This window comes from Excalfactoria chinensis, chromosome 7 (genome assembly GCF_039878825.1).
Source record: "Excalfactoria chinensis isolate bCotChi1 chromosome 7, bCotChi1.hap2, whole genome shotgun sequence".
Taxonomy (NCBI): Eukaryota; Metazoa; Chordata; class Aves; order Galliformes; family Phasianidae; genus Excalfactoria; species Excalfactoria chinensis.
Window position 1 is genome coordinate 26,068,634 of NC_092831.1, and position 23,126 is coordinate 26,091,759.

The 23,126-nt window shown below is 43.7% G+C and overlaps 1 protein-coding gene across 4 annotated transcripts in view; it reads left to right on the top strand.

Moving 5' to 3' along the window:
- Positions 1 to 738: 738 nt before the first annotated feature.
- Positions 739 to 23,126, top strand: part of FN1 (fibronectin 1) — a 47,412-nt gene continuing 25,024 nt past the window's right edge. For all 4 annotated transcript variants that reach the window (XM_072341608.1, XM_072341609.1, XM_072341610.1 and 1 more), the window contains exons 1-19: positions 739 to 968; positions 1,127 to 1,255; positions 2,665 to 2,802; positions 4,387 to 4,518; positions 4,632 to 4,769; positions 6,353 to 6,511; positions 7,710 to 7,910; positions 8,382 to 8,561; positions 10,037 to 10,213; positions 11,054 to 11,206; positions 12,876 to 13,004; positions 14,573 to 14,716; positions 16,342 to 16,463; positions 17,625 to 17,802; positions 17,935 to 18,111; positions 19,031 to 19,159; positions 19,271 to 19,360; positions 19,902 to 20,096; positions 21,470 to 21,742. In XM_072341608.1, the coding sequence (XP_072197709.1) occupies positions 815 to 968; positions 1,127 to 1,255; positions 2,665 to 2,802; positions 4,387 to 4,518; positions 4,632 to 4,769; positions 6,353 to 6,511; positions 7,710 to 7,910; positions 8,382 to 8,561; positions 10,037 to 10,213; positions 11,054 to 11,206; positions 12,876 to 13,004; positions 14,573 to 14,716; positions 16,342 to 16,463; positions 17,625 to 17,802; positions 17,935 to 18,111; positions 19,031 to 19,159; positions 19,271 to 19,360; positions 19,902 to 20,096; positions 21,470 to 21,742 (2,998 nt within the window). In that variant the 5' untranslated portion in view covers positions 739 to 814. The remainder of the gene's footprint in view (positions 969 to 1,126; positions 1,256 to 2,664; positions 2,803 to 4,386; positions 4,519 to 4,631; positions 4,770 to 6,352; positions 6,512 to 7,709; positions 7,911 to 8,381; positions 8,562 to 10,036; positions 10,214 to 11,053; positions 11,207 to 12,875; positions 13,005 to 14,572; positions 14,717 to 16,341; positions 16,464 to 17,624; positions 17,803 to 17,934; positions 18,112 to 19,030; positions 19,160 to 19,270; positions 19,361 to 19,901; positions 20,097 to 21,469; positions 21,743 to 23,126) is intronic.

A 23,126-nucleotide genomic window follows, 5' to 3' on the forward strand; every position in this document is an offset into this window, starting at 1 on the left:
CTAGAGCTTGGTTCTCATTTTGGTGAAGAACTTTCATGGAGATCCAGGATGTTCAGCTTAGGAACAGTACTTCATGTCCACATTTATCAGAGTTCTTTTAATAGGTTGGGAACCAGGGCGGACTATTAGATCAATAACCCCTTTCCAAAGACAGAGGTTATCATAAAAACGGTCAGCAGTGCAACCCTCCTATATGCTCTGAGCTTCAGCTCTGGTCCAAGAAGTGCACCAGGATGGGGTGTGAGGCTGTAGTGAATGATCGCCCCAATAGCAACTTCCTGCTCTGGGGTCACGATTGCACACTCTGCTTTGAGACTTCCCTTCAAAACAGGAAAAAGAGACACCCCACAATGCAGGAGAGATGGCTGGGGGAACGAGACGAGCAGAACAGGGTGACAAAGTTTGTATGCAACTTGCTTAAGTTAGATTGTAATAGTGAAGACCCTGTGCAGTTTGAAGGGGTGCAAAGCCTGGCGCTAAATAAAGAAACGCTCCCCAAAAGAGGGGGGGAAAAGCCATTTTGTCAAGGCAAACACCCCACAAAATGGCACTACCGCTCCCCCTTTCCGCACCCCGACCCTTTGTGGCTGCCGGCGGGGCAGCGCCGCGTTCTGCTCGGCGGGGCGGTGGCGGCCCCCGTCCGTCCCCCGGAGGCTGCGAGGGCCAATGGACTTCGGGGCGGCGGCGGCTGCTCCCCCCCAACACCGCCCGCCCTATATAGCGCCCGGGCGGCGGCGCTGCGACCGTCGGGCTGCTTGCGAGCGGCTCCGTTCCCCGCTCCGATCCAAGTGTCGTTCTCCGAGCCCTGCCGAGGATGCCGGGCCGCGGCGGGTTGCGGCTGGCGTTGCTCGCCCTCTGCCTGGGGGCGACGGTTGCGGGAGGGGGCGACGGGCAGCGGCGCGGAGGGAAGAACCGGCGACAGGCGCAGACCGCCTCGGTGCCCCAAGCCACCCCCGCGCAGGGCAAGCGTGAGTACCAGCACGGGCTGCGGGGCTGGAGCGGCGGTTGGCCGCCTCCGTGTACGCCACGCGGGTGGGGGTCCGTAGTGCTGCTCGGGCTGCTCGTGCCCTGCGCGCGTCCTCGGTAAGATGAAACTTTGCTTTCTTTCCCCCCCTCCCCTCCGCAGAGACCTGCTTTGACAATGGACGGTACTACCAGATAAACCAGCAGTGGGAGCGCATTTACCTGGGGAACACGTTGGTCTGTACCTGCTACGGTGGAAGCAGAGGGTTTAACTGCGAAAGCAAACCCGAACGTAAGTTGGTGTTTTAGCTGCAGAATGGCTTTTCGAGCAGATTCAGCTAGTGAGTTACAGCGAGCAGTCTGGGTTTTTAGCTGGAGTTTGCTCCTTGGGGTCAGCTAACGGATCTACTCTCAATTACACTGAAGATCTGGCTTGGGATTTTAAGAAATGCTTTTCATTAGAGATGGGCCTGCCACCAGAACCCCAAGCCAAACATCACTCATCTCTCTGGAGGATTGGATCTAAACATTAACTTTGGAGCCAACCTCTTCTTTATAATGAACTGAACCGACTCCGCTCGCATGGGGAAGCTCAAATCTGGAGTCACTTTGCAGCTCTGGCTCCGTGCAGTTTGATCGCTTCACCCCAACTTCTCATAGCTGTGCGGTGTCGTCAGCCTGTTTAAACATACTTCAGCTTACAACTTTCCACAGCCCCCCAGCCGTGCTGCGAGCGTTCCATCACTGAGTGTAAAATGAGATTGTTTAGTCTTCTGCAGTAAAAGTTTAGGTAACAGAAAAAAAACTTTATACGCGGCATCCGATGGAAGATGCGACTCTCTGGAATACAGCGTGGTTTAGATAATCAGATGCACGCTATCTGCCTTGGTTGGTCTCAAGCCATTGGTTTGCTGTAATTCCTTATCTTGCTCTGGAGATGCAAGAGAGGAACTGGTTTCCTGATAATGTTCATGTAAGATGTGAGCATCCCAGAGATGTGTTAGGCGAGACTTGGGTAAAGTACTGCTAGGGTATTTTAAGGAGTACTCAATCCCCTTGCTCCTCCATTAAAAAAGGGTTTATTCTCCATTGTCTTCCTCCCCAGGTATTCCAAAGTTTTACACTTCCAAAGTCAAATAGCAGCTATTATGACACACTTAGCTCCATTTGTCTGGTAGTGAGGTCCAGAACATTGTTCTGTTGGAGACCTCAAGTTGTGTGACAGCACTGGCACAACCCTCCTGTAATCACATAGGTTTGGACAAGTGTGAACGAGTCACAAGTGGGCCTGTTGACTTCAGTAGAGCTGCTGCAGAATTCGGGATTAATGCACTCAAAAGAGGTGGATTAGCATGTCAAAACCCACAGCTTCTGGGGAATATTTGCTCCCCTCTGAGTTCTGCCCTGCTGCACTTCAAACAGTTGGGGTTGATCCTTCAGGGCATGCCAACCCAGGTGCCATGCTCAACCCCTGGCTCACTGTGGGAGGGAAGCTGTGGTTATTCAGCAGCGAGGGGGAATATGAGGGGGATAACTTTGCCCCAGTTCCTTTTTGTTGTTCTGCCCCAAGAAGAAAGAGGAGGCTGATCATCCCTCAGAAAAAAAAGAGCATCCATGTGAGGAGGTGAAGAACATGCATTTTTTGTTGACCATACTTGTTACTAGAGTGGTTTCATGAAATTCATTTTTCTCCTTTTATAGCTGAAGAGACTTGCTTTGACAAATACACTGGATCCACTTACCGAGTAGGGGAGACTTATGAGCGCCCCAAGGACTCCATGATCTGGGACTGTACTTGCATTGGAGCTGGACGTGGGAGAATCAGCTGCACCATTGCTAGTATGTAACCAAGTGCCTGTTACTAGAGCTCATTCCTTGCTGTCACATTTTCCAGAGCCGCTTCCACAATTCTTCCAGTGCTTATTAGCTAGAGTTAAGAGGCTTTGATCCAGAGCACATTAAAATCTTGCAAGTGAAAGCCCTTCCCCTGTGTACGTACACTTTAAAAATCAAATTCCTCCTCTATTTAAGAGGTGAGGTCCTATGTGTAAAAACATAGGCCAGGATGACTGGTAGTGTCCGGCCATACATATTAGTGCATTTAATATATACAAGAATGTCTTGCATCTTCACAGACATGTTTTTCCAGTCAAAATATACTTGAAAAAACATCAGGGTCTAATCTGTTATGAAGACAAAGTTACCCTGTAAACATTAATAGGAGTATTCTAAATATCAACCACTTGGGAGCCATTCCCTTTAGCTTCTAAAAACATAATGCCAACCCTGGTCTCAGAGGGAACAAGGGTTTGATATCCACTGAGCCAGCTCTGTGCTTCTGCAGTTTCGTTTTTACCTGTCTGCCCCATCCTTGTTTCTTTCTGCACAGCTTTCCCTTTCACATCTGTCTCTGTCTGGAAATCCTTTCCGTATTGAGTCACTGAATTGTTCACAGTTTCCCTTTAGTTCATAATTAGACTTTCTCTGAGCGCAGATGAAGTTCGCTGTGTGTCAGGTCTTTTAGTCTGACATTTCAAAGTCCCTCAGGCACCTTTGGAAAAGTCTTTCTTACAGCTATTCAGTTTCTTGTTTAAGACACACAGTGCTGAGCCCAACAGCATTGCCACAGAGGGTTCGAAAGCCAGCCATCATAATAGCATGGAAAGAAATGCATCAAATATAGCAAGTAGAGCTGGAGCCCTTCGGAATGTAATGGCATCTTATTGAGCAAGGATGATAAGTGTTGTAAGAAAAGAAAGAGTCAGTGAGGAAATTGCAAACATAAGAGGAGTCTAATTTCTTCATCATCAGCCTGGTTTAGGGCTCACTGGAGAGTCTCATTGACTGCAAATGGATTTGAATCAATCTTTATAACTCTTAGATTGCCTGCTTTCATAAATGAGACAATGAAACATTTTAGTGGCTCCTAATAAATGACCAGACATGTGCTTCTTTCCTTGGAAAAGGATCTTGTTTGCTAATTGCTGCTCACTGCACCATTCACTTTCTGAGCCTGGGTTGAGCTGTGGGGCCAGAACACCTCAGGCCCATGAGGTGCTTTTAGTTTGGGAATTGGCCTTTTTAGGGCAGAATTTCAGTTTAGTAGGAGGAGCAATGTCACTGGGCATCACCTTTTCCTGTGCACACAGGCCTGGCTGCTGCATCCCTCAGCCCACAAGCCTGTGTGGGCTGAGGTGGCACCAAGAGAAAAATGGCACCCTCTGAGGAAAACAGCGGGCAGCGGGCGCCATTTTGCAGCGTGAAGAAGGAGGCCGTGATCGGCCCTTCTCCTCATCTTCTTCCTCCTTCCTTCACCTCCACCAAGACAAAACCTTTTCTCCTATCCCCATGGGGATCCCACCTCCCTGTGATGCTGGCTGTGGTGGTGTTCCTCACCTGAGCTCCCCTCTGTCCCACCTGCAGATCGCTGCCATGAGGGCGGCAAGTCCTACAAGATCGGAGATACCTGGCGTAGGCCTCACGAGACTGGTGGCTATTTGCTGGAGTGCGTGTGCCTGGGCAACGGCAAGGGCGAGTGGACCTGCAAGCCTTTGGGTATGTGATGGCTTTGTCCTCCTTCAGCTTGGCTGGGCAAAAGTCTCCCTTCTCACCTGGGGTGTTCCCGGTTCCATATGGAGCACACACACTGACTGTCTTTTCTCCCTCAGCCGAGCGGTGCTACGACAACACAGCTGGGACATCCTATGTGGTGGGTGAGACCTGGGAGAAGCCCTACCAGGGTTGGATGATGGTGGACTGCACCTGCCTGGGGGAAGGCAGCGGCCGCATCACCTGCACCTCCAGAAGTAAGATGAACCACGTTACTGTACTGTTGTTTTAGCACTTGTGAAGCAGAGACAGGGCTTGTAGAATCCAAAATCTTGCTGGTTTGTCTGGCTTCTGCTTGAATTTTGCCAGGAATGGACTCTGTTGCGGAGCTATCAGTTTACAGCAGTTTCCTCAAGAAGAGTTGAACTTTGTACCTTTCACCTCTGTTGGGCAAGTTTTGAGGAGCTCTTTAAATTGCCTCCCATTCAGTTGCCTTGGGACACACAGATAATAGCTTTCTGCTGATGTAAACAGCAGACCTGTAAGGAACTAAAGCTCTGAGGAGGGCTGGGATTAAAACTGAGTATCTGGAGAGCTTTGGTTGAGAAACAAGCCATGAAAAGCAAACCAGCCTTCACAAAATTAAGTCTGTTAGAACACATAGGGAAATATCATTAACTGTCAAACAGGAATGAATAAAACAGAATGTGTTGTTTGTCAATTTGAGGAGATATTATTACTAATAAAAATGATCTGGCAGTATCTTCTCCCCCCCCATAACTCAGGTCTGCATTGCTATATTGTAGGGAAATTGTAATTTAATGACCTGTTCATTTTTCATTTTATTTCTCAAATGTAATTAAGTACATAAATTTGAATGTCTGTATGTAAGATGATAGCTGTAGCCCAGAAAGTGTCACTATGCTTCAGCATAGATGCTGTTAGATATCTTTTACAGCCAGAGTTTTCTAGAATCACCGCTGTTTCCTGGGGGGGACGTTTCAGCTATTAATTGTCTAATGTAAAAAACTGGATGCTCATAAGACAGTTTGAATCCCCAACCCCTTCCCCACATACACATTTGCTAAATTACTTTCTGAATACTTGACACCAGTTTACCACATTTGTGGTAGATTACTCAGTTTTTGGTCATTTTAACCAGTGTGAGTTAGTAACGTGTTCTCCACATTGATATTTTATTCTGAGAGCTCCTTTAATGGCATCTAAGATGATGCATGCATCCTTTTACAGTTCTTCATAAATCCATGTGCATTGATCCGTGATTATATTCGAGCCACTGTCTCAAGTTCTCCTTGTGAATAAGAGCATAAAACATTGTAATGGAAGAACTAGCTGATCCATGTGTATCTGGCATCCAGACAAAAGTAGTTTGTTACCTTGTCCTTTGAACCTGTTTATTCAGTTCAATGGGGGCTGTGAGTTAATAAAGACAACGGGAAGATTTAGGCAGTCTGATATTCCTGTTATGACATGAGCAGCTGCTATTAACTTCACTGACAGCTTTCCAAACACTTCTTTTGGAAAACTTGGTATTTAACATGTTGCCTTCTAATAGGTTCTGGTTTACTCCTGCTGAGCAAGGCATTAAAACAAGTTGATTTATTTTTACCATCAGGATTTTTGTGGTCTCTCAGCCTATGCAGTTAAAAACAGATTTTAAAGTATATAGGGCTTGTAATAGCAGGCTTCAAGAAAGGTTGGCTCACAGTAAAGGCTTTAAACTATCGGCACATTTGATGGTGTTGATGTTTCAGTACTATAAATGGCACAGTGAAAGCATCCAATGCAGAAATATCTAATGATCACGTTCCTTGTACAGATAGGTGCAATGACCAAGACACCAAGACTTCCTACAGAATAGGAGACACTTGGAGCAAGAAGGATAACCGAGGAAACTTGCTTCAGTGCATCTGTACTGGTAATGGCAGAGGTGAATGGAAATGCGAAAGACACACGTCCCTGCATACAACTAGCACTGGTAAGTGGGACATGGTGTAAATTACGGGCAGGAGCAATGAATGGCATGCTTGAAATGGCTAGGAGTTGGTGCTGAATCACCATCCTACCTTTGGCACATAGCAAGCTTGTCAGAGAAAGACCAGCAGCACAGAGGGTTAGGATTCAGGAGATGTTCCTTGTTTGTGGATGTGTGGATAAAATTAATTACACATGGCTGCCTTGCACAGACGGGGCTTGAACATACAGATGTGATTGCTTGCACAATCATAGTGCAGTAAATCACACTAGAACAGTGCACCTACAGGAAGTATCTACTAGCTTTGTTTTAAAAGCACAGCATTTTGAGTTAGTGTTTGAACTTGATGGATTTGCCTCAGGGTAACTGCCTTAAAATGCCCTTAATTTAAACTCCACTGAGACCATCTGGTTTCTTTGACAAGATAAATGCATCTACTAATGGTTAGGCTTTAAAAAACAGAAATGCCAAAGTATGTTTAAAGTGCAGTTTAGTACACATAGGTAGTTTGTAATTTTGGTGTGAAATATTACCTGGTTTATAGGTAACCTATTTCCTGCCCAAGGCTTAACGAAGTCTTCACCTTCTAAGTTCTTTTCTCCATTTTCTTTTGGTGTATGCAGTAAAACTTCTTTTTTTATACAGAAATTACACTGAAATTTTCTTGATTAATGACTTCTAACTTGTTAGCACCAGCAGGTTTGCTTCAAACTCTCCGAAAATACAAACTTCAAAAGGCATATCACTTCAATGGTGTCAGTGCTCTGTTTACTGCACCTCATCAGACCTGAATTTGTGAAGATTGCTGTGGGAATCCTTAGCAAAAACATCCATAATATAAGCAGACAGCCAGTGTTATTTTTCAGTGAAAAAAATCAAAATGAATCCTACCCTTGTTTGGGTTTTTTTTGGCATTCTCTCTCTACTTTATCAGTACTTCTTTGTTGTATGATCAGTTGGTGATCTTAATCCTTTCTAAGGCAACTCAAAGGTGGTAGAAACCAGAGGCTATCATTAGCAGGAGAGGGGGTTGTTCTTTTCATTTTGAAGTTAACAAAATGGAATAATGTGTCTGGGGAGGTTAAGAGTGACGTCTTCAATCTGATGTAGTGCTTAAGTGTTTGTCTCAGCATTTAACTGAAGCATTCTGTTCTTCTGCTCTGCATGTGACATCTCAGTTCTCTCCCATGTTCTGCCACAGGATCTGGCTCTCCCAGCTTCACAAATGTGCAAACTGCATTGTACCAGCCCCAGCCTCAACAACCCCAACCTCAGCCACATGGCCACTGTGTGACTGATAACGGAGTGGTGTATTCTGTGGGTATGCAGTGGCTGAAGACACAGGGCAGCCAACAGATGCTTTGTACTTGTCTGGGCAATGGAGTCAGCTGCCAGGAAATAGGTATGAGTTTTTGTTCAGTGCCTGTTCTGTCCAGTGAGATCTGTGGTTTTATTTTGATGGGGAGCCCCTTTGCATGTGCATCATATGTCTACTAAAGAAGACATACTGGAAAAAGATGCAAGAGGCGAAGAAATAAATAGTTACTTTGGTTACTTGCAGCCTGGTTCTGTAGGGCAGAAATATTTCCCAGTGAGTTATATATATAACATTGCTGAGGCCCATGGGGAACAACATTCATAATTTTATTCAAACCAAGCTGCAGTAATATATGTTTAGAAAAGAATGTAAAAGAATGACACAGCTGTGGGACTAAGTCTTCTCTTGGTGTGTGTTGGCCCAGGTCCATGGCAGTCACTGTGGGTTCATAGCAGCTAGTGATTTAACCCAGAGGGGCTGTTGCTGTGTTAGAACCCTTAGATTTGGGGATTGCTTTAAGCTGGAGTCTAATGCTGTGCTTTGTTTATTTCAAAGCTGTTACCCAAACATATGGTGGCAATTCCGATGGAGAAGCCTGTGTTCTGCCTTTTACCTACAACGGGAGGACTTTCTACTCCTGCACCACTGAAGGCCGCACAGATGGGCACCTCTGGTGCAGCACCACTTCCAACTTTGAGCAGGACAGGAGATACTCCTTCTGTACTGAGCAGAACGGTGAGTCTTTCTCAGAGGGTATTCACATGCATATGGCTTGCATGGAGGAAGGAACAGAAGCACATAGCTGTCTGAACAGTCCAGGCAGTTAGTTTGGAGGGACGCTAGGCATGCCTCAACAGCAAGGCAGTTATGTGAATGGAGGGCTGTCTGGAGTCAGGGCATTTTTACACTCTTGGCATCTTTGGAGGGTGTAGCCTTTTAGTCATGTTCTTCAAGCTGACCTTAGAACATGAATACTTAGACAGAACAGAGCTTTGGCCCAAAGGATATGTGGACTTTGTCTCTGCTTGGCTGAATTGCTACAGCATTGCCCATATTAGGTTGCAAAGAAGAGGGTATCCATAGAGTACAACTTGTGCAGTTCTCTGTCACTGCCTCACTCCTGACTATCTAGCTAGGTTGCCATATATAGCAGTAATCTTAATGTGATCTGTGATTACTGTGATCAAAAGCTGGTGCATGACTAATGCAGCAGCATTCCTGCTTGTTTGTGGATGGTCAGCATTCCCTTCACAGCACAAATCTACCTGTGTGGTTGTACTTCCTGGAAAGCCCATCAGGCATCTGTGGAGCAGTGTCCAGACAGGCTTCTCTGCAGTCTGGCCTTAGAGAGAATTTTTCACATTCCATCACAAAAATGCTACTTTTTTAACCTTTTTTAAGGGCTTTTTAACCGCTCTTCTACCTCTTTTTCTTTTTTTTCTTAATGATAAGCCCTTCCGCACAGCACATACAATACGCTTTCTTTTAAAACAAAACAAACCCAACAAATACAAAGCTAAAAAACTTGTTCCCCTGTCCACATGCGGATGTGCACGCATTCTTGTTTTAGTGAGGCTTCTTGTGGTATTCTGTAGGGATTAAGAAATACTGATATAGCTAAAAACCTCAGAAAATGCCTCCTTGTTCTCTATTATTTGTAAACCAGAGTTGTACAAGAGGTGAATAGTTTATATAGATTAGAGCCCTATTTCCACAGGTGCTTGCAAAACATGAAGCTTTCAACCACCAGAGAGTTTTTGACTTCTCCTGTTGTTCATAAATGAACTGTAACCCTTTCCTGACATCCAAGGTTTCTCTTTAAGCCAAAGGGCACAATTGGGTAATAGTCTCGGTGAGATAATATAAGTATGCTGAGAAATGTGAGGTTATTTGATTCTCTAGACTTTGGTACAAAGGGTCTGCAAAGCCACTTCCCAAACACAGCAAGCTTTAGTTTTCCATATTCCCCAGGAAATCCCATGGCTGGGTCAAGCAACTCTTTCCAAAGCAATGTTTGAACTGAACTGACCTTGTGCAAGGCTTATATTTCCAGATCTGAATTAATTAAATCCAATACAAGAGGCTAGTGAATAATTCCATACAGAATACACATGGGAAAAATAGTGCTAGCGGTTTGTTTTTAAAGCTGTTCTCTGCATGCTATGGGAGAGCGTAGGTTTGATTTGCATCTGTTTCCTTTTTATCTCCAGTTTTGGTCCAGACACGTGGTGGCAATTCCAATGGTGCTCTGTGCCACTTCCCCTTCCTGTACAACAACCGCAACTATACCGACTGTACTTCTGAGGGACGGAGAGACAACATGAAGTGGTGTGGAACCACTGAGAACTATGATGCTGACCAGAAGTTTGGCTTCTGCCCTATGGCTGGTAAGAATGAGAAGCATAAAGGGATTATAATTGCTCGCATGTAGCTTCGTGAACTGGAAAGTAAGGAGCTGTCTGTCATTGGTCAGTTACTGATGACTTCCACTGAGCTTGCATCCAGGCCCAAAAACCTTTAAGGAATTTCTGAAGCTTTTTGACCTGTTTTCCCTCCAGCTAATCACTTCTAGTGAGGACTCAGGCCAGGAGAAGGCTACTTTTGTTCCTCATTTGCTGCAAGCTAGGCATGCTTTTCAGCTGGTGCAAACTGTTGTAGGTTCATTAAGAAGCACTGGACTATGCTGCAAGTAATTTTTTTTATCTTGCATCTAACAAAGCTTCTCCTTCATGGCTCATCACTTCCTCTTATGTAATGTGTGGCTAGGAATATGTCTGCACTGTGTTGTGGTCCATTTCTCTGGTCTGTGCACATCTCTGATCTCCAGCACATGGGAGTTCTTAACTGAAAGGCTTTGTGATTAACAGCAGTGCAGCATCTGAGGCCTTAAACAGCTTGATGAACTCTCAGCTCTTCATATGGCTGTGTTCATGTAACAGCATACATGTGATGAGAACTGATTGTTTCACACAGCACCCTCTGAATGTCATACAGAATTCTATCTCTGTTACCTTTCAAGTGCAAATTAAATGAATGAACCCCTGCAAGGGAATCTGCACTCATCATCCTGCAAAAATGATATTTGAAATTTCACAGGTGCATATGACAACCTTGTTAAGATGCAGAAACCAGTATATGGCATGAAGGGGCACTGCAAATGATGTAAGCCCTCAGTGCCTTGTTAGCTATGACCTCATGAATTGTTTTCTTACTTTCTTCCCAACCAGCCCATGAGGAAATCTGCACCACCAATGATGGTATCATGTACCGTGTTGGGGACCAGTGGGATAAGCAACACGACATGGGCCACATGATGAGATGCACCTGTGTAGGAAATGGCCGTGGAGAGTGGACTTGTATTGCATACTCCCAGCTCAGAGGTACTGCTTCTCATGTTGACATCACTGTTTCAGTACTGTTTCAGCCTTTGTAGGCTAGCAAGCCAGGGAAAACGTTGATTAGCTTGATCAGTACATCGCTCTACCTATTCTTGTCTATTGTTAGCAGTCAGTGCCACTGAGTCTTAGAGGGATCTCAGCAGAAACATCTCAAGAACAGGCACAACCCCAGATTAGTCTAAAGTTTGAATGCAGAACCATCCTGTATTATTGTTCTGCAGTGAAATATTCGTCTCCCTTTGCGAGCTAGTCTGTATGAAAAGTTGGCAGGACAGCACTGACATTACTCTTATTTACTTATATAAATAAGTGGCCCAAGTGGAGAAGTGCTTAAGCAATACCAAAAAAAGTCTTAAAAGCACAGATATTTGATCATCCTACAGCTAGCTCACAGCATTGGCTTCGTGTCTGGAAAAGGCAGGGGGGCTGCTGAGAAGCAGCCAAGAAAGAACTCTTAATACCACTGCTGAAAAGGGATGTAATTTATAGGGAAAGGTCCATTTGAGGGCTTTAGGAGGGTTTTGCTATGTGTTTCCTTCAGAATGGTGAGAAATGCACTGCTAGAAATGGTCTGTGAAACTCCTTTCTCTAGAAGCAAACTAGTTCACTGCTGTTTAGTTCTCAAGTGTAAGGGGTCTTTCTTGATGATGATGACATGGATATTGTTTTTTCAGAAGGCAAAGGTTATCTAAGTAGAACTTTTAAAACATAGCAACAGGAGGAGGTCCTTAGCCCCCATTGGCGGATCTGACCAGTGTTTGGTTTATCCTGACGCCATGCTTGTGTTGTGGGAAAGTATGACAGGGAAAGAAAGCCTGGGATTAACTGAGTCACTTCCCCAAGGACAGATGGTCTGTGACTGAGTCCAGAACTGAACTTGGGTCTCTTGGGTCCTGGTTAACAAAACAACATGCTTCTGGGGTGGTTTTATCATTTGTTTTGTCTTTCTGCTCCTTGCTGTGATTAGACTGGATTTAGGAATTCTGGGCCGTGTCACCGGTTGACATATCTCCATTAAACCTAATAGACCATACTTTAGCATGGAGTCTGGTTACTGTGCCTTGAGGGAGTAGTAGATTAGAAGGCACCGTTAGCATTTTGGATGTGTAGTAGATCTGCTCCTGTCTAAAGCTTGCTACGAAGTGCAGCAGAGAGATGCTCACGATGTTTTTCTGCTGCATATTTGCACCTCAGCTTGGCGTCTGTATGAATTTGGAGTAGCCCTTTCCTTCTTGTGCAGTTCTAATGATTTCAGGCAGTACTTGACAAGGTTTTCTGATCTAGGCTTCCCTAAGAGATAGCAGTGAAGGAATGCGATGCTTTAGATTCTTTCACATGTGGAATTTGTCATAAGACAGTTTTGTACTGAGTAATGGAACCTGCTTTGGACTGAATCCTATAGACCATTTTTTTTTCTGCAAATGGTGCTTGATTGCACACTGCTGATAAATGAACTCAATAGCAGTGTGCATGCAGCACTAATCTGCCATGATCACAGATACCAGAAGGGCTGCATTTTGCATGGATGGAGCTTGTCAGGGTTCGTCTCTGTAAGCTGATCAAGAGGAAGGAAATATGTGCCAAGCAGAAGGATTTTGTCTTAATGCTTAAAGCTATTGCTGAGTAAACATCTCTGCTCTTTCTCAAACAGATCAGTGCATTGTGGATGGTATCACCTATGATGTGAACCAGACGTTCCACAAGCGTCACGATGAGGGGCACATGCTGAACTGCACGTGCTTTGGCCAAGGTCGTGGGAGATGGAAGTGCGATCCCGTTGGTAAGTCACAGCTGTCCCCACTTGCACAGCCTGTGTTTGACAAGAGCTGATTACAGTGTGGTGAAACTGGTGTGTGAATTTAGATGCAGTCTTTGCCAACTTTCTGCCTTCTATTGCACAACGCTGAAAGTAGAAGTAATGCTGTGTTAGTTGGGGGCATGTGAGATGGCATTTGTGGTTTTAGGGAAGGAAGCTTGTGTTATCAGACATACCCTAGAAGTATTCCATTATGCGGCATATCTTTTAAAATATAACACTCTTCAAGCTGAGGTAACAGGGTATATGAACCCCAGACTGGGTTGAATTGGCTGAAGTCTGGTACCTTGTGCTGTTAGCAGGCAGGGTGCTCAGACTGAGTACCGGTAAATCAATATGTAAGTAGCTGGTGATTCTAGGTGCAGTTTCTATTTCCTTTCTCTATCCTGAAATCTTTAGGTCTTCTTATTGAACTGAGAGAAGAACATGGCCAGCATATATTCTCTTATCTCAGACTAAATTGATTTTTTTTGGATGCCCTTTGTTCTGGCAAAGAAAGCAAGCTCAGGATGAGAACATGTTAATAGTACTCTGGAGGTTAGCTAAAACCATCATGGCTCTGTGCAGGAATGAAGAGATTTCATCTTCTCTGTCTCCCCTCTTCTCTAGTGAATCAGGATTGGAAGATAACACATGACTGTTTGACTTGCAATTACTAAATCTTGAGAACCTGGAGCTATTGCCAGGAAAATCTTTTATCAAGTAGCAGTGGTTAAATTCTACTTTATTTACAGCAATATCTATACAGTTTTACTGGAGGAATTTGGATTGTAAAGCTCCTGAAAATCACTGTGAAAGAAGGGGAGATAATTTCAGTTCTCCATAAAGGCAGAATTGGTTTAGTTTTGTTGGCTCTCTCTAAACAAGACTCCTGTTAACTAAAGAAGCATAATGCTAGTTCTCCCTAAAAACTTGCATTGAGCCAGAGACACAGGCAGAGGTCAGACTAGAAGGTGTACTGAAGCACTGGTACTATATTGTATTCCCACTAGCTTAAGTGGATTTCAGATTTGTTTTGTCCTTTTTCAGTTTATATGATGATAAATCTAGAATGACTTCTGAATATTAATGGATCACTTCAGACGTACATAGGACTGAATTGTGCTTAAGCTAGTGGGAATTTTGTCACTGATTTCCTGGAGAGAAGCGTGGTTTAGCTTTGGAATTAAGATGAACTCATTTGACTGAAGAAGAATAGGGCTCCACAATAGCCAGTACAAAATAAATCCTTCCTTGAAGGAACACTGCACTGAGTTTAGTAGGAAGCTTCCCAGATGGGCAGTATTTTAAGAAATGCGTCACAACAGAATGAGCTGCCTGATATTTGTCTTAAAGCATGCAGAGATGTATCAGGAACCTCGATTCAAGAATCAGTTTATCGCCACTCGCTCTTCATGCAGCAATATTTGTAGATAAACGTGGTTGCATTTTCTGTGAAAAAGTCTCATTGGATTGACTCTTCAGTTTGGTATAGGTTTTTCACAAGGATTTTGGTATCACACAGTAGATATTTTTCTCTTTTGTGCCTTTAGATCAGTGCCAGGATTCCGAAACCCGCACCTTCTACCAAATTGGAGATTCCTGGGAGAAGTACGTCCATGGTGTCAGATACCAGTGCTATTGCTATGGGCGGGGTATTGGAGAGTGGCACTGCCAGCCTCTGCAAGCCTATGCTGGTAAGAAACACAATAGATGGCTCCTCTGCTAAGACATAAGGAAAGCAATCTCTCTATCCCATACCTGTTCAGGTTCCTGTAAGTTACTGTACATCGTTTTCCAATCCTATTAAGTGGAAATGATATTCACTCTATATAAAAAAACTGAAAACTTGATTTCTGTAGTTTTCAAGGCATTATATAGGTTTATAATAACCTTATATAGGTTTATAATCTGCAGGTATTTCCAACCTCAGGGAGGTATTCCTTAACTGCTCAAGAGATCCTTTTGGTTTCCTTTTTAAACAGAATGTTTTCTCCCCCACCTTGGCAGACACAAATAGGTGTTATGATTGATTATAAAGAGGGTGCCAGACTGTTAACAGCATTTCCCGAGGCCTGGCTTAGCTTAAAGCATGACTATCACACAACTTTGCTTTTCATCACCTCTTAGTGCTTAGCAATGTCACATCTGTAACATTCAGATTCTGCTGCTTAAAACTTGCATCTATAGCCTTTCCTTTTACACTCACTACAGTAGCAAAATCCACCAAAGAATGGAGCATTTTCCCTGAAGAAATAAATACTTGAACTTTGTTTGCATAGTCAGTTCCAGGAAGTCTTCGTACAGACGGGCTGTTCTTTTTCAGTTCTCTGAAGCAAGGGGAACCTCTTTACCTGCCTGTTTTAAGTTGCAGCTTTCATTGTCTTAGACTGAAAAAGATGGCGTATTAATGTTGCATTGCACACACTCTGTTGGGAGGAAGCTATGCTTATGTCATGGGTTCCCCAACCCATTTCTAAGCATAAATGTGGAGGATCTGCATAAGAATTGGATGTGCCAGCTTCAGTGCAAGCTGATTCTCTGTTCTTACGCCATGATAGATTTAGAAGTATCTGTCCACTCAGTAACTGCAGTGTATTAGTACTGCTCTGTAATTGCAGAAAGAGAATTTGAACCTGAAGAGAAAGGGACTATCCCTTTTCCTATTGCCTTGTTTCTAGCTTACTAGCTGTAAGGCAGTAAGACACCTGGCAGGCAGACCTAGGGGCTGCTTTTCTTTGGGGCACTGAATAGGAAACAGGCTTCTCCTCTTATTTTTTTTTCCCCTTAATTTCTTATTCAGGATTGCTGAGCTTCATTGACTCTTGTCAGCCTGCTTAAACAAACATCTCCTTGAGCTATGTGAAATATGCATGCCTCCAGACTGGAGACCAGGGATTTAGGCTTTCTATAGACACAAGAGTGACTGCAAATGTGTAAATAAACCAAATCTAATGTTTCTGAACGTAGGTTTGGGGCTAGGGGAGCCTTGAAATTCTGTGTGGGCACGGGTTTATTTGCCTGGAAGTCCTGTTAAATATGTAGCAGGTATATATGTCACACAGTTGTCCAAATAAATTATAAATAGAAATGCTGGGAGTGAGGGAAGGGTGTAGGTATTTAATGGCTAAAACAACACACTTTCCTGCAGATTCTAGGCTGCTCTGTGATGGGATTTGATGAGAACTAACAGCAGTACAATGTTGCTGAGTGTTCAGTGAAACCTCCCCAGCAGAGCAGGGAGGTACAGAAAAGAGAACCATCAAATCTTAAAACGAAAACCATCCCCATTATGTTAAGAATGGAAACTTTTGTGTTTCAGGACCAAGTGGACCCGTTCAGGTGATCATTACAGAGAGTACAAATCAGCCAAACTCCCACCCCATCCAGTGGAATGCTCCCAAAACATCTCACATCAGCAAGTACATTCTGCGCTGGAGGCCGGTGAGTACCCCATTCAGCTGGACCTGTAGGTACATTCATAGCTCCAGGAATCCACAGCTCCAGGCTTTTACCTGCAGTGTGCTGTTACTGTAGAGTGCTAATTCAGTGTCCTTGTTCTGCTGAGGTCAACTGCTAACAACCTGTGCCATATAAACACTTGATGTTTTCATGCCCAAACATTATTACTGGTCACCACGCTTGTGTAGTATCATATTAATAAGAGCACTACCACAGTAGACAACTTTATATCCTTCCTCACTTTAAGCAATGTAAACCCTGGTGAAAGCTTTCTCAGTGCGTTAGTGCCGAGTGCATATCCAGAGATGAGAACTACAACACATTATATGCAATTAATGAGCAGGATACGAAGACGGTAACAGCTAGTAGAGAATTAAATAATTAGTCATCTCCCATCTTCTGCAGCATCTAAGCAAAGCTGGTTACCCACTGCTTGTTGGCCTGTTCATACTTAAGGAATAATTTCTTCTAATGAATGATGTGGTTAATATTACAGTTCCCCAGAGTATAGCTTCACAAAAGACCACTTAATGATTAAGTACACTAGTACCTCAGTGCTGCCTGTGATTAAGAGAACAATAAAGGCCTTGATCCAAAGCCATTGAAAGCACTCAAGTATTTTACGAACTTCAGTGTATCTTGGATCAAGGCCTGAAAGAAATGGACCTCGGTGCACTGGAATACAAACCTCAGAGGATGAAGCATTATTGTAGAGCTTCCCATAGAGTTCAGCACAGGGTAGGAGGGACTAATTTTTTAGTATGTTCTTTTCAGATGATGGCTTGGGGTTCTGTCGTGAACAGTCTTCAAATAAGAATTTCCCAGCCATTCCTTTATGCCTTACTGTCTTTTTTTTATAAACTTTAGTTTATGCATTACAAAGAATGTTCATTTTAAAGGAAAAAGTTCAAAGCTAGATTGCTTTTCAGTTTACCCTGGTAAAACTTAGTCACCCAAGAAGTTATTATCTCTTCTTCCTAGCACACCTTTCTGCTTTCTCTTTGTTCATTAGGCATTCAAGTTGTATGGATGTCAAAATAACAAAGTGTTAATAACCATGCAGCAGGTTGGAATGCTGGATTGGCCTGCATGCAGGCCATGGAGTCTCTCACTATATATCAACAAGTATCCTTGTTCTTGCAGAAAAACTCTGGAAGGCAATGGAAGGAAGCTACCATCCCAGGTCACCTGAACTCCTACACCATCTCAGGCTTGAAGCCTGGTGTTGTATATGAAGGACAGCTTATCAGTGTTCAGCAGCATGGACCTAAAGAAGTCACACGCTTTGATTTTACCACAACTAGTACTACAGCAGTGACAAGTGAGTTAAACAGTGGGGCTGGAGTGGCATCCAGAGAAACCTACTGTCCTGCTGAGAGAGCAGCCTGAAGGCTATTTCCTGCATCCCAGTTTATACAGTGACAATGATCAACTAAACCTCTTCTCTTTCCAGGCAACACTGTTTCAGGAGAGACCACTCTTCTTCCTCCCATGGTTGCTACTTCAGAATCAGTCACTGAGATCACAGCCAGCAGCTTTGTTGTCTCTTGGGTTTCTGCTTCTGACACAGTTTCTGGATTCCGTGTTGAGTATGAACTGAGCGAGGAGGGTGATGAGCCACAATATCTTGGTGAGACAGTATATGAGTCTATTAGATCCAAGCATCACTAACAACATCACTGATTTCTGTAACAATCAGTATAGCTGGTGTAAATAGTGAGTATCTTGCTGTCCTTTAGTATGATTCAGTTAAAGTGTGTCAGTGGAGGACTAGCAGGGGTTGCAGAAGGCATGTATATAGCAACTCCCTCTGAATACTCTTGTGGGATCCTGCAGAGGAAAACTCACTGAGCCAGAGGTGGTAGATTAGTAAAAGCTGAGTGTAGATGTATTCTTTTCAATGTCTCTGTATTTATTAATTTATTCTATACTTGCCTAAACTTATTAGCTTCCACAGTGTTGTGAAAGCAGATGATGAAAGAATCAAATCTTTGAGCTTTTGGCTAACTTCCTTCTTGGTTTGTTGTTCTTCATCTTAGTCTCTTTTTCCTAATTTCCTAACTTAACAATCATAATAGCAGTATCTCACAACTTCGATGTTACAATAGCTATTAGGACATGTGAACATGGTAGAAGAGCAACATGAGAAAAAGAAGAGCACTCCTGACCTAGTAATTCTCCCTTGCCTGCTGCCCTCTGAACTCACTCAGAGGCTTGGACACATGAGCTTACACTAGGGCTGCCAGTGCTATCACCACCTTTCTTATCTGCACACTCCAGCTGCCCAGACAGCTGAACTATGTTGTGAAGCAGTTCCTGAGCATGTCTATCTACAGATAGAGGCCTGCAGGCAAATGGAAGCACTTCCCAGGTTCCCATCAGATGCTCTCCATATAACTTCCCCGCTATGAAATGAGGCCTTAGTGCAGAGCAGTTTTTTTACTGCAGGAAGGCGGATTCAACCCAGATTAGAACAGAGTTTTCTATGTCATTTGACATAGCACCAAGGCAAAATTTTTAAGGCAGTTTTTATTTCCTACCTCTTTTAGATCTTCCAAGCACAGCCACTTCAGTCAACATCCCTGACTTGCTTCCTGGTCGCAAGTATATCGTTAATGTCTATCAGATCTCTGAAGAAGGCGAGCAGAATCTGATCCTGTCTACTTCACAAACAACAGGTATGTGTGGGTGGGTGTAGCTACACTTTGGAAGCTATTTTTGTTTGCTCTGGACATTTGGTATGTTGCATCCTTACACTTGCTGCCCTCCTATGTTGTTCTTTTAAACAGCTCCTGATGCACCTCCTGAGCACAGTGTGGAAAGCGTCGATGACACATCAATTGTCATTAGCTGGAGCAGACCACAGGCTCCAATCACAGGTATGTCTAATTGGAACGTGCCTATTTCACAGTGCTTATAGAATCTGAAATCTAAGTAGAAAGGAAACTGAAGTGTAATGCCAAAACAATGGGTTAGTGCCTTCTGCCCAGGCTCAGGGGCCAGCTGGAAGGCACACAGAAAAATTAGCTTTTGTATTCAAGCAATTTAGGGTGTAGAATCATTCCTCCTGCATTTGTGGTGGGTAAAATAAATAAATAAATAAAATCAAGCCCTTAGACCTTCTCTGTACCTGTCATCCAGACTATGCCATAACAAACGTATATGATATGGACCCTAAATCCACACGTCAAGAGTTACAAATTTTGATAGAGGTCAGATGATGTGGTGTGAGTCATTCTGAACACAATCTGTAGGTGGGACTTAGCAAAAACAAGCCATGACTGCTACAGAAGTTCAGGACTGGCTTTGTGAAACCTCACTAAAGGCACTTGTTTAGTTCTCTTTTCTATCATTTCGTATGCTGGCTTACTGATTGCACCTGATGATTGCATGTATGCTTCCCTTTATTCTTGTTTTTAGGCTACAGAATTGTCTACACACCCTCTGTGGAAGGCAGCAGCACAGAGCTCAACCTGCCTGATACTGCGACCTCTGTGACACTCAGTGACCTGATGCCAGGTGTTCAGTACAACATCAGCATCTATGCAGTGGAGGAACATCAGGAGAGTACTCCTGTCTTCATCCAGCAGGAAACTACAGGCGTCCCACGCACAGGTAGTGTCAAGAAAACCAGTCAGTACCTAACCCAAATGGCAGTGCAAGCTCTCATTACCCTAACTGAATGAGCATTGCCTCTCAGTCCTTGTATGAACTTCTAATTTTGCTTTTGTTGTCGTGTTGGTTTTTTAATTGCAAGTGTCAGACACTGAAGTTCTGTGGTAAAGCCATAAATACAAATTGGCACAGTCAAACCAGTGCTCTGCATTAATAGTTTTACAGATCCTCAAGATCAAGCTGCAGGCAGGTCAAAAGGTTAGCCTTGCATTGTGTCTATGGAAAAGAGAGATCAGTTTTTCCTAAGTTGTCTTAGGGGGATTCTGCTGAGAGATCTCATGGCCCTGGTAAATCATTTTGCCTCAGTACTCAGCCTGCAGATGTTTAAGGTTATGTACTCAGACACAAATCTAAATACTTCACCTGACTTCTACATCTCCTTTCCAGTCCTAATTGTTATTTTCCATCACAGCCTGTGGAGATTGCTCAGCATTGGCTGATGTGCCAAAATAACACTGTACGATCTAAAATTGAGGGAGCCACATTAAAAAAATAAACTAGTGGTTTCAGAGCTCTTTAACTATCAATTGAGTTAAATAGCCAAACCAAAAGAAAAGACAGTGGAAAAAATTGGGACCTGATGTGGTAACAGTGGAATGTGATGGTCCTGCACGTTGCAAGCATATGTGTTGGCAAATGGGAGCTTACCAGGAAGGAACTCAGCTCACTGGCTTCATGGTTTGGAATCTGTCTTCTCAAAATGTGTGCTGGTTAACCTTAGGACAGTATCACTCCTAATCTAAAGAAACTTAATTTGAATGTAGGAATTCAAGGGTGCAGCACTGTTGGCCAATGCAGAGGAAACCAGATTTTGTCTTTGACTACAGTAAAGCCAGATCAGCCCTTGTACTTGTTTAATTATGAAAAGTAGATCTATAAGTTAATTGTAGACATTCAGAACATGCTGTGGATATTCAAAACTCTCCTGATTTAAAAAGGAGGATCTTGTGTCCAGCTTCGGAGACGGTCTGTTGTTGCTCTTGTTAGTTTTTTGTTTTTCTAGGTTCTGGTTCTATGACATTCTAGCACATTCTATTTGGTTTCTAGTTCTTTTGGTGACAGCAAGATACTTTCTGTGACTGAAGACATTAAGTAGTTAAATCTGTGAGGTGATATTCTGAGTTGTAGTACGCTTGTCTGGGAATCTTTGTGTATATGTTCAGAATAAGGTTACCATGACATCTCTTTGTTTGGTAAATAATCTTGGGCTATCCATTGTTGGGTCAAAATTCACTTCTTTTCCCGTGTGACTTCCATAATTTCTTCTATCATTTGCTGAGGGCTCCCTCTAACACCCTTCTGCCTCTTTTCAGATGAAGTTCCTTCTCCCAGAGATCTGCAGTTTGTGGAGGTTACTGACGTCAAGGTCACCATCATGTGGACCCCACCCCAGAGCCAAGTGTCCGGCTATCGAGTGGAAGCAATCCCTGTCAATCGCCCTGGCCAGCACGGCCAGAGATTACCCATTACTAGAAGCTCTTTTGCTGAAGTTGTCGACCTGCTCCCAGGAACAACCTATCTCTTTAAGATCTTTGCTGTGAGCCATGGCAGGGAGAGCAAACCTTTGACTGGAGAGCAAACCACCAGTAAGTATCTTTCCTTCATACTTTTCTCAACCTTCTGAGGTGCTCACACCTCCGTCGCTTAGAGAAATACATAAACAGAGCACTTAAATTGCAACAGTTGTAGCCCAGGAGGTATTCCATAACTAGGATGGCAGGGCAGGGAATTCATTCAGTCAAACAATGATCTCTTCAGCAGATTTATCCTCCTCCAGGGCTTTCCAATGGGAGTTTAACTCTTGTGGCACTTTAAAACAATTTTGTATGGCTGGAATTCAACTTTTTTATTACTGGCTGAGAATTGATGGGCCCTGCAGTTCTTTTACTGTGCAGATCGCAGTCTATGATTTTCTCAGAGAATACCTTAGGGCAGATTTCAGCATGACATAAGAGCCTTGCTAAGACTGCTCTGAAAAAAACCCCTCTCCTTTCTGACGGCTGGTTGCCTATTTGTCTCCGCTGTCTTTGGAAAGAATTCTTCATACACATGTGAGAGCAGGCCATGTAATTGAAAGGACCGCATCCTAGCTTTGCCAGGTCAGGTCTGGCTTTTCCACAACCTGTGTCAGCACCCCAGAAATGTCACTGTCATCCCAGCAAAACCTAGCAAACTGGCTTATAAGGATCTCAACAGGCAACTCATATGACCTCCATGATCATCCAGTCCAATAGTCCATCCACCACCAATATTTCCCACTAACCCACATATCTCAGTACAACATCTAAACATTGTTGAACAAGAGGAGCTCAGTTACTGTTTAAATATGCATGGTGACAATAATGAAAAGATGGTGGTGGTAAATATCCAAAAGGTTATTTACAGGAAAAACTCACCCATATGGAAGCCTTCGGTTTGCATGGAACCACAGAGGCAGTCTCCACCAAGGAGCAGTCTCCAAGAGATGCTGCCTTAGTGGTGGTCAGCCCTTAAATGAGAAGAGGTGGAGTCAAGCTCCATCCCTTCTGGGAGCACAGCTAAATTACTCTCATCTGTGCTCCAACAGCTGATTAATCAGTGGTTCAGGCTGTGATTACCAATTTCCCATACAAGATCTGTGTGCTTTCTGAGTTTTCTGTCATTCTCAGGAGCCTGGGCTAGGTGTAGTGCCTCTGTTAGAGGTGTACATAAAAGCATAGACATGAGATTCAGACAGCACAGGGCTAGTAACATGTCTGGAATCCTTTTCCATAGGCCATGATCATCCACTTAACTGTTTTGCCTAAACCACATTTCAGAAAGTATTCATGTAAATTGCATCCTGTAATCCCAAGTCCTGGGAAACAGAAATCATTGGGAGTTCTGAAGGAAAACCCTGCAGCAAAAGTTTCTTCCCACAGCGTAAACGTGATTTTTTTCTTGGCCTTCTGGTAAAGAGCAGCCTACAAACAAACTCAAGCATGTGTGTGG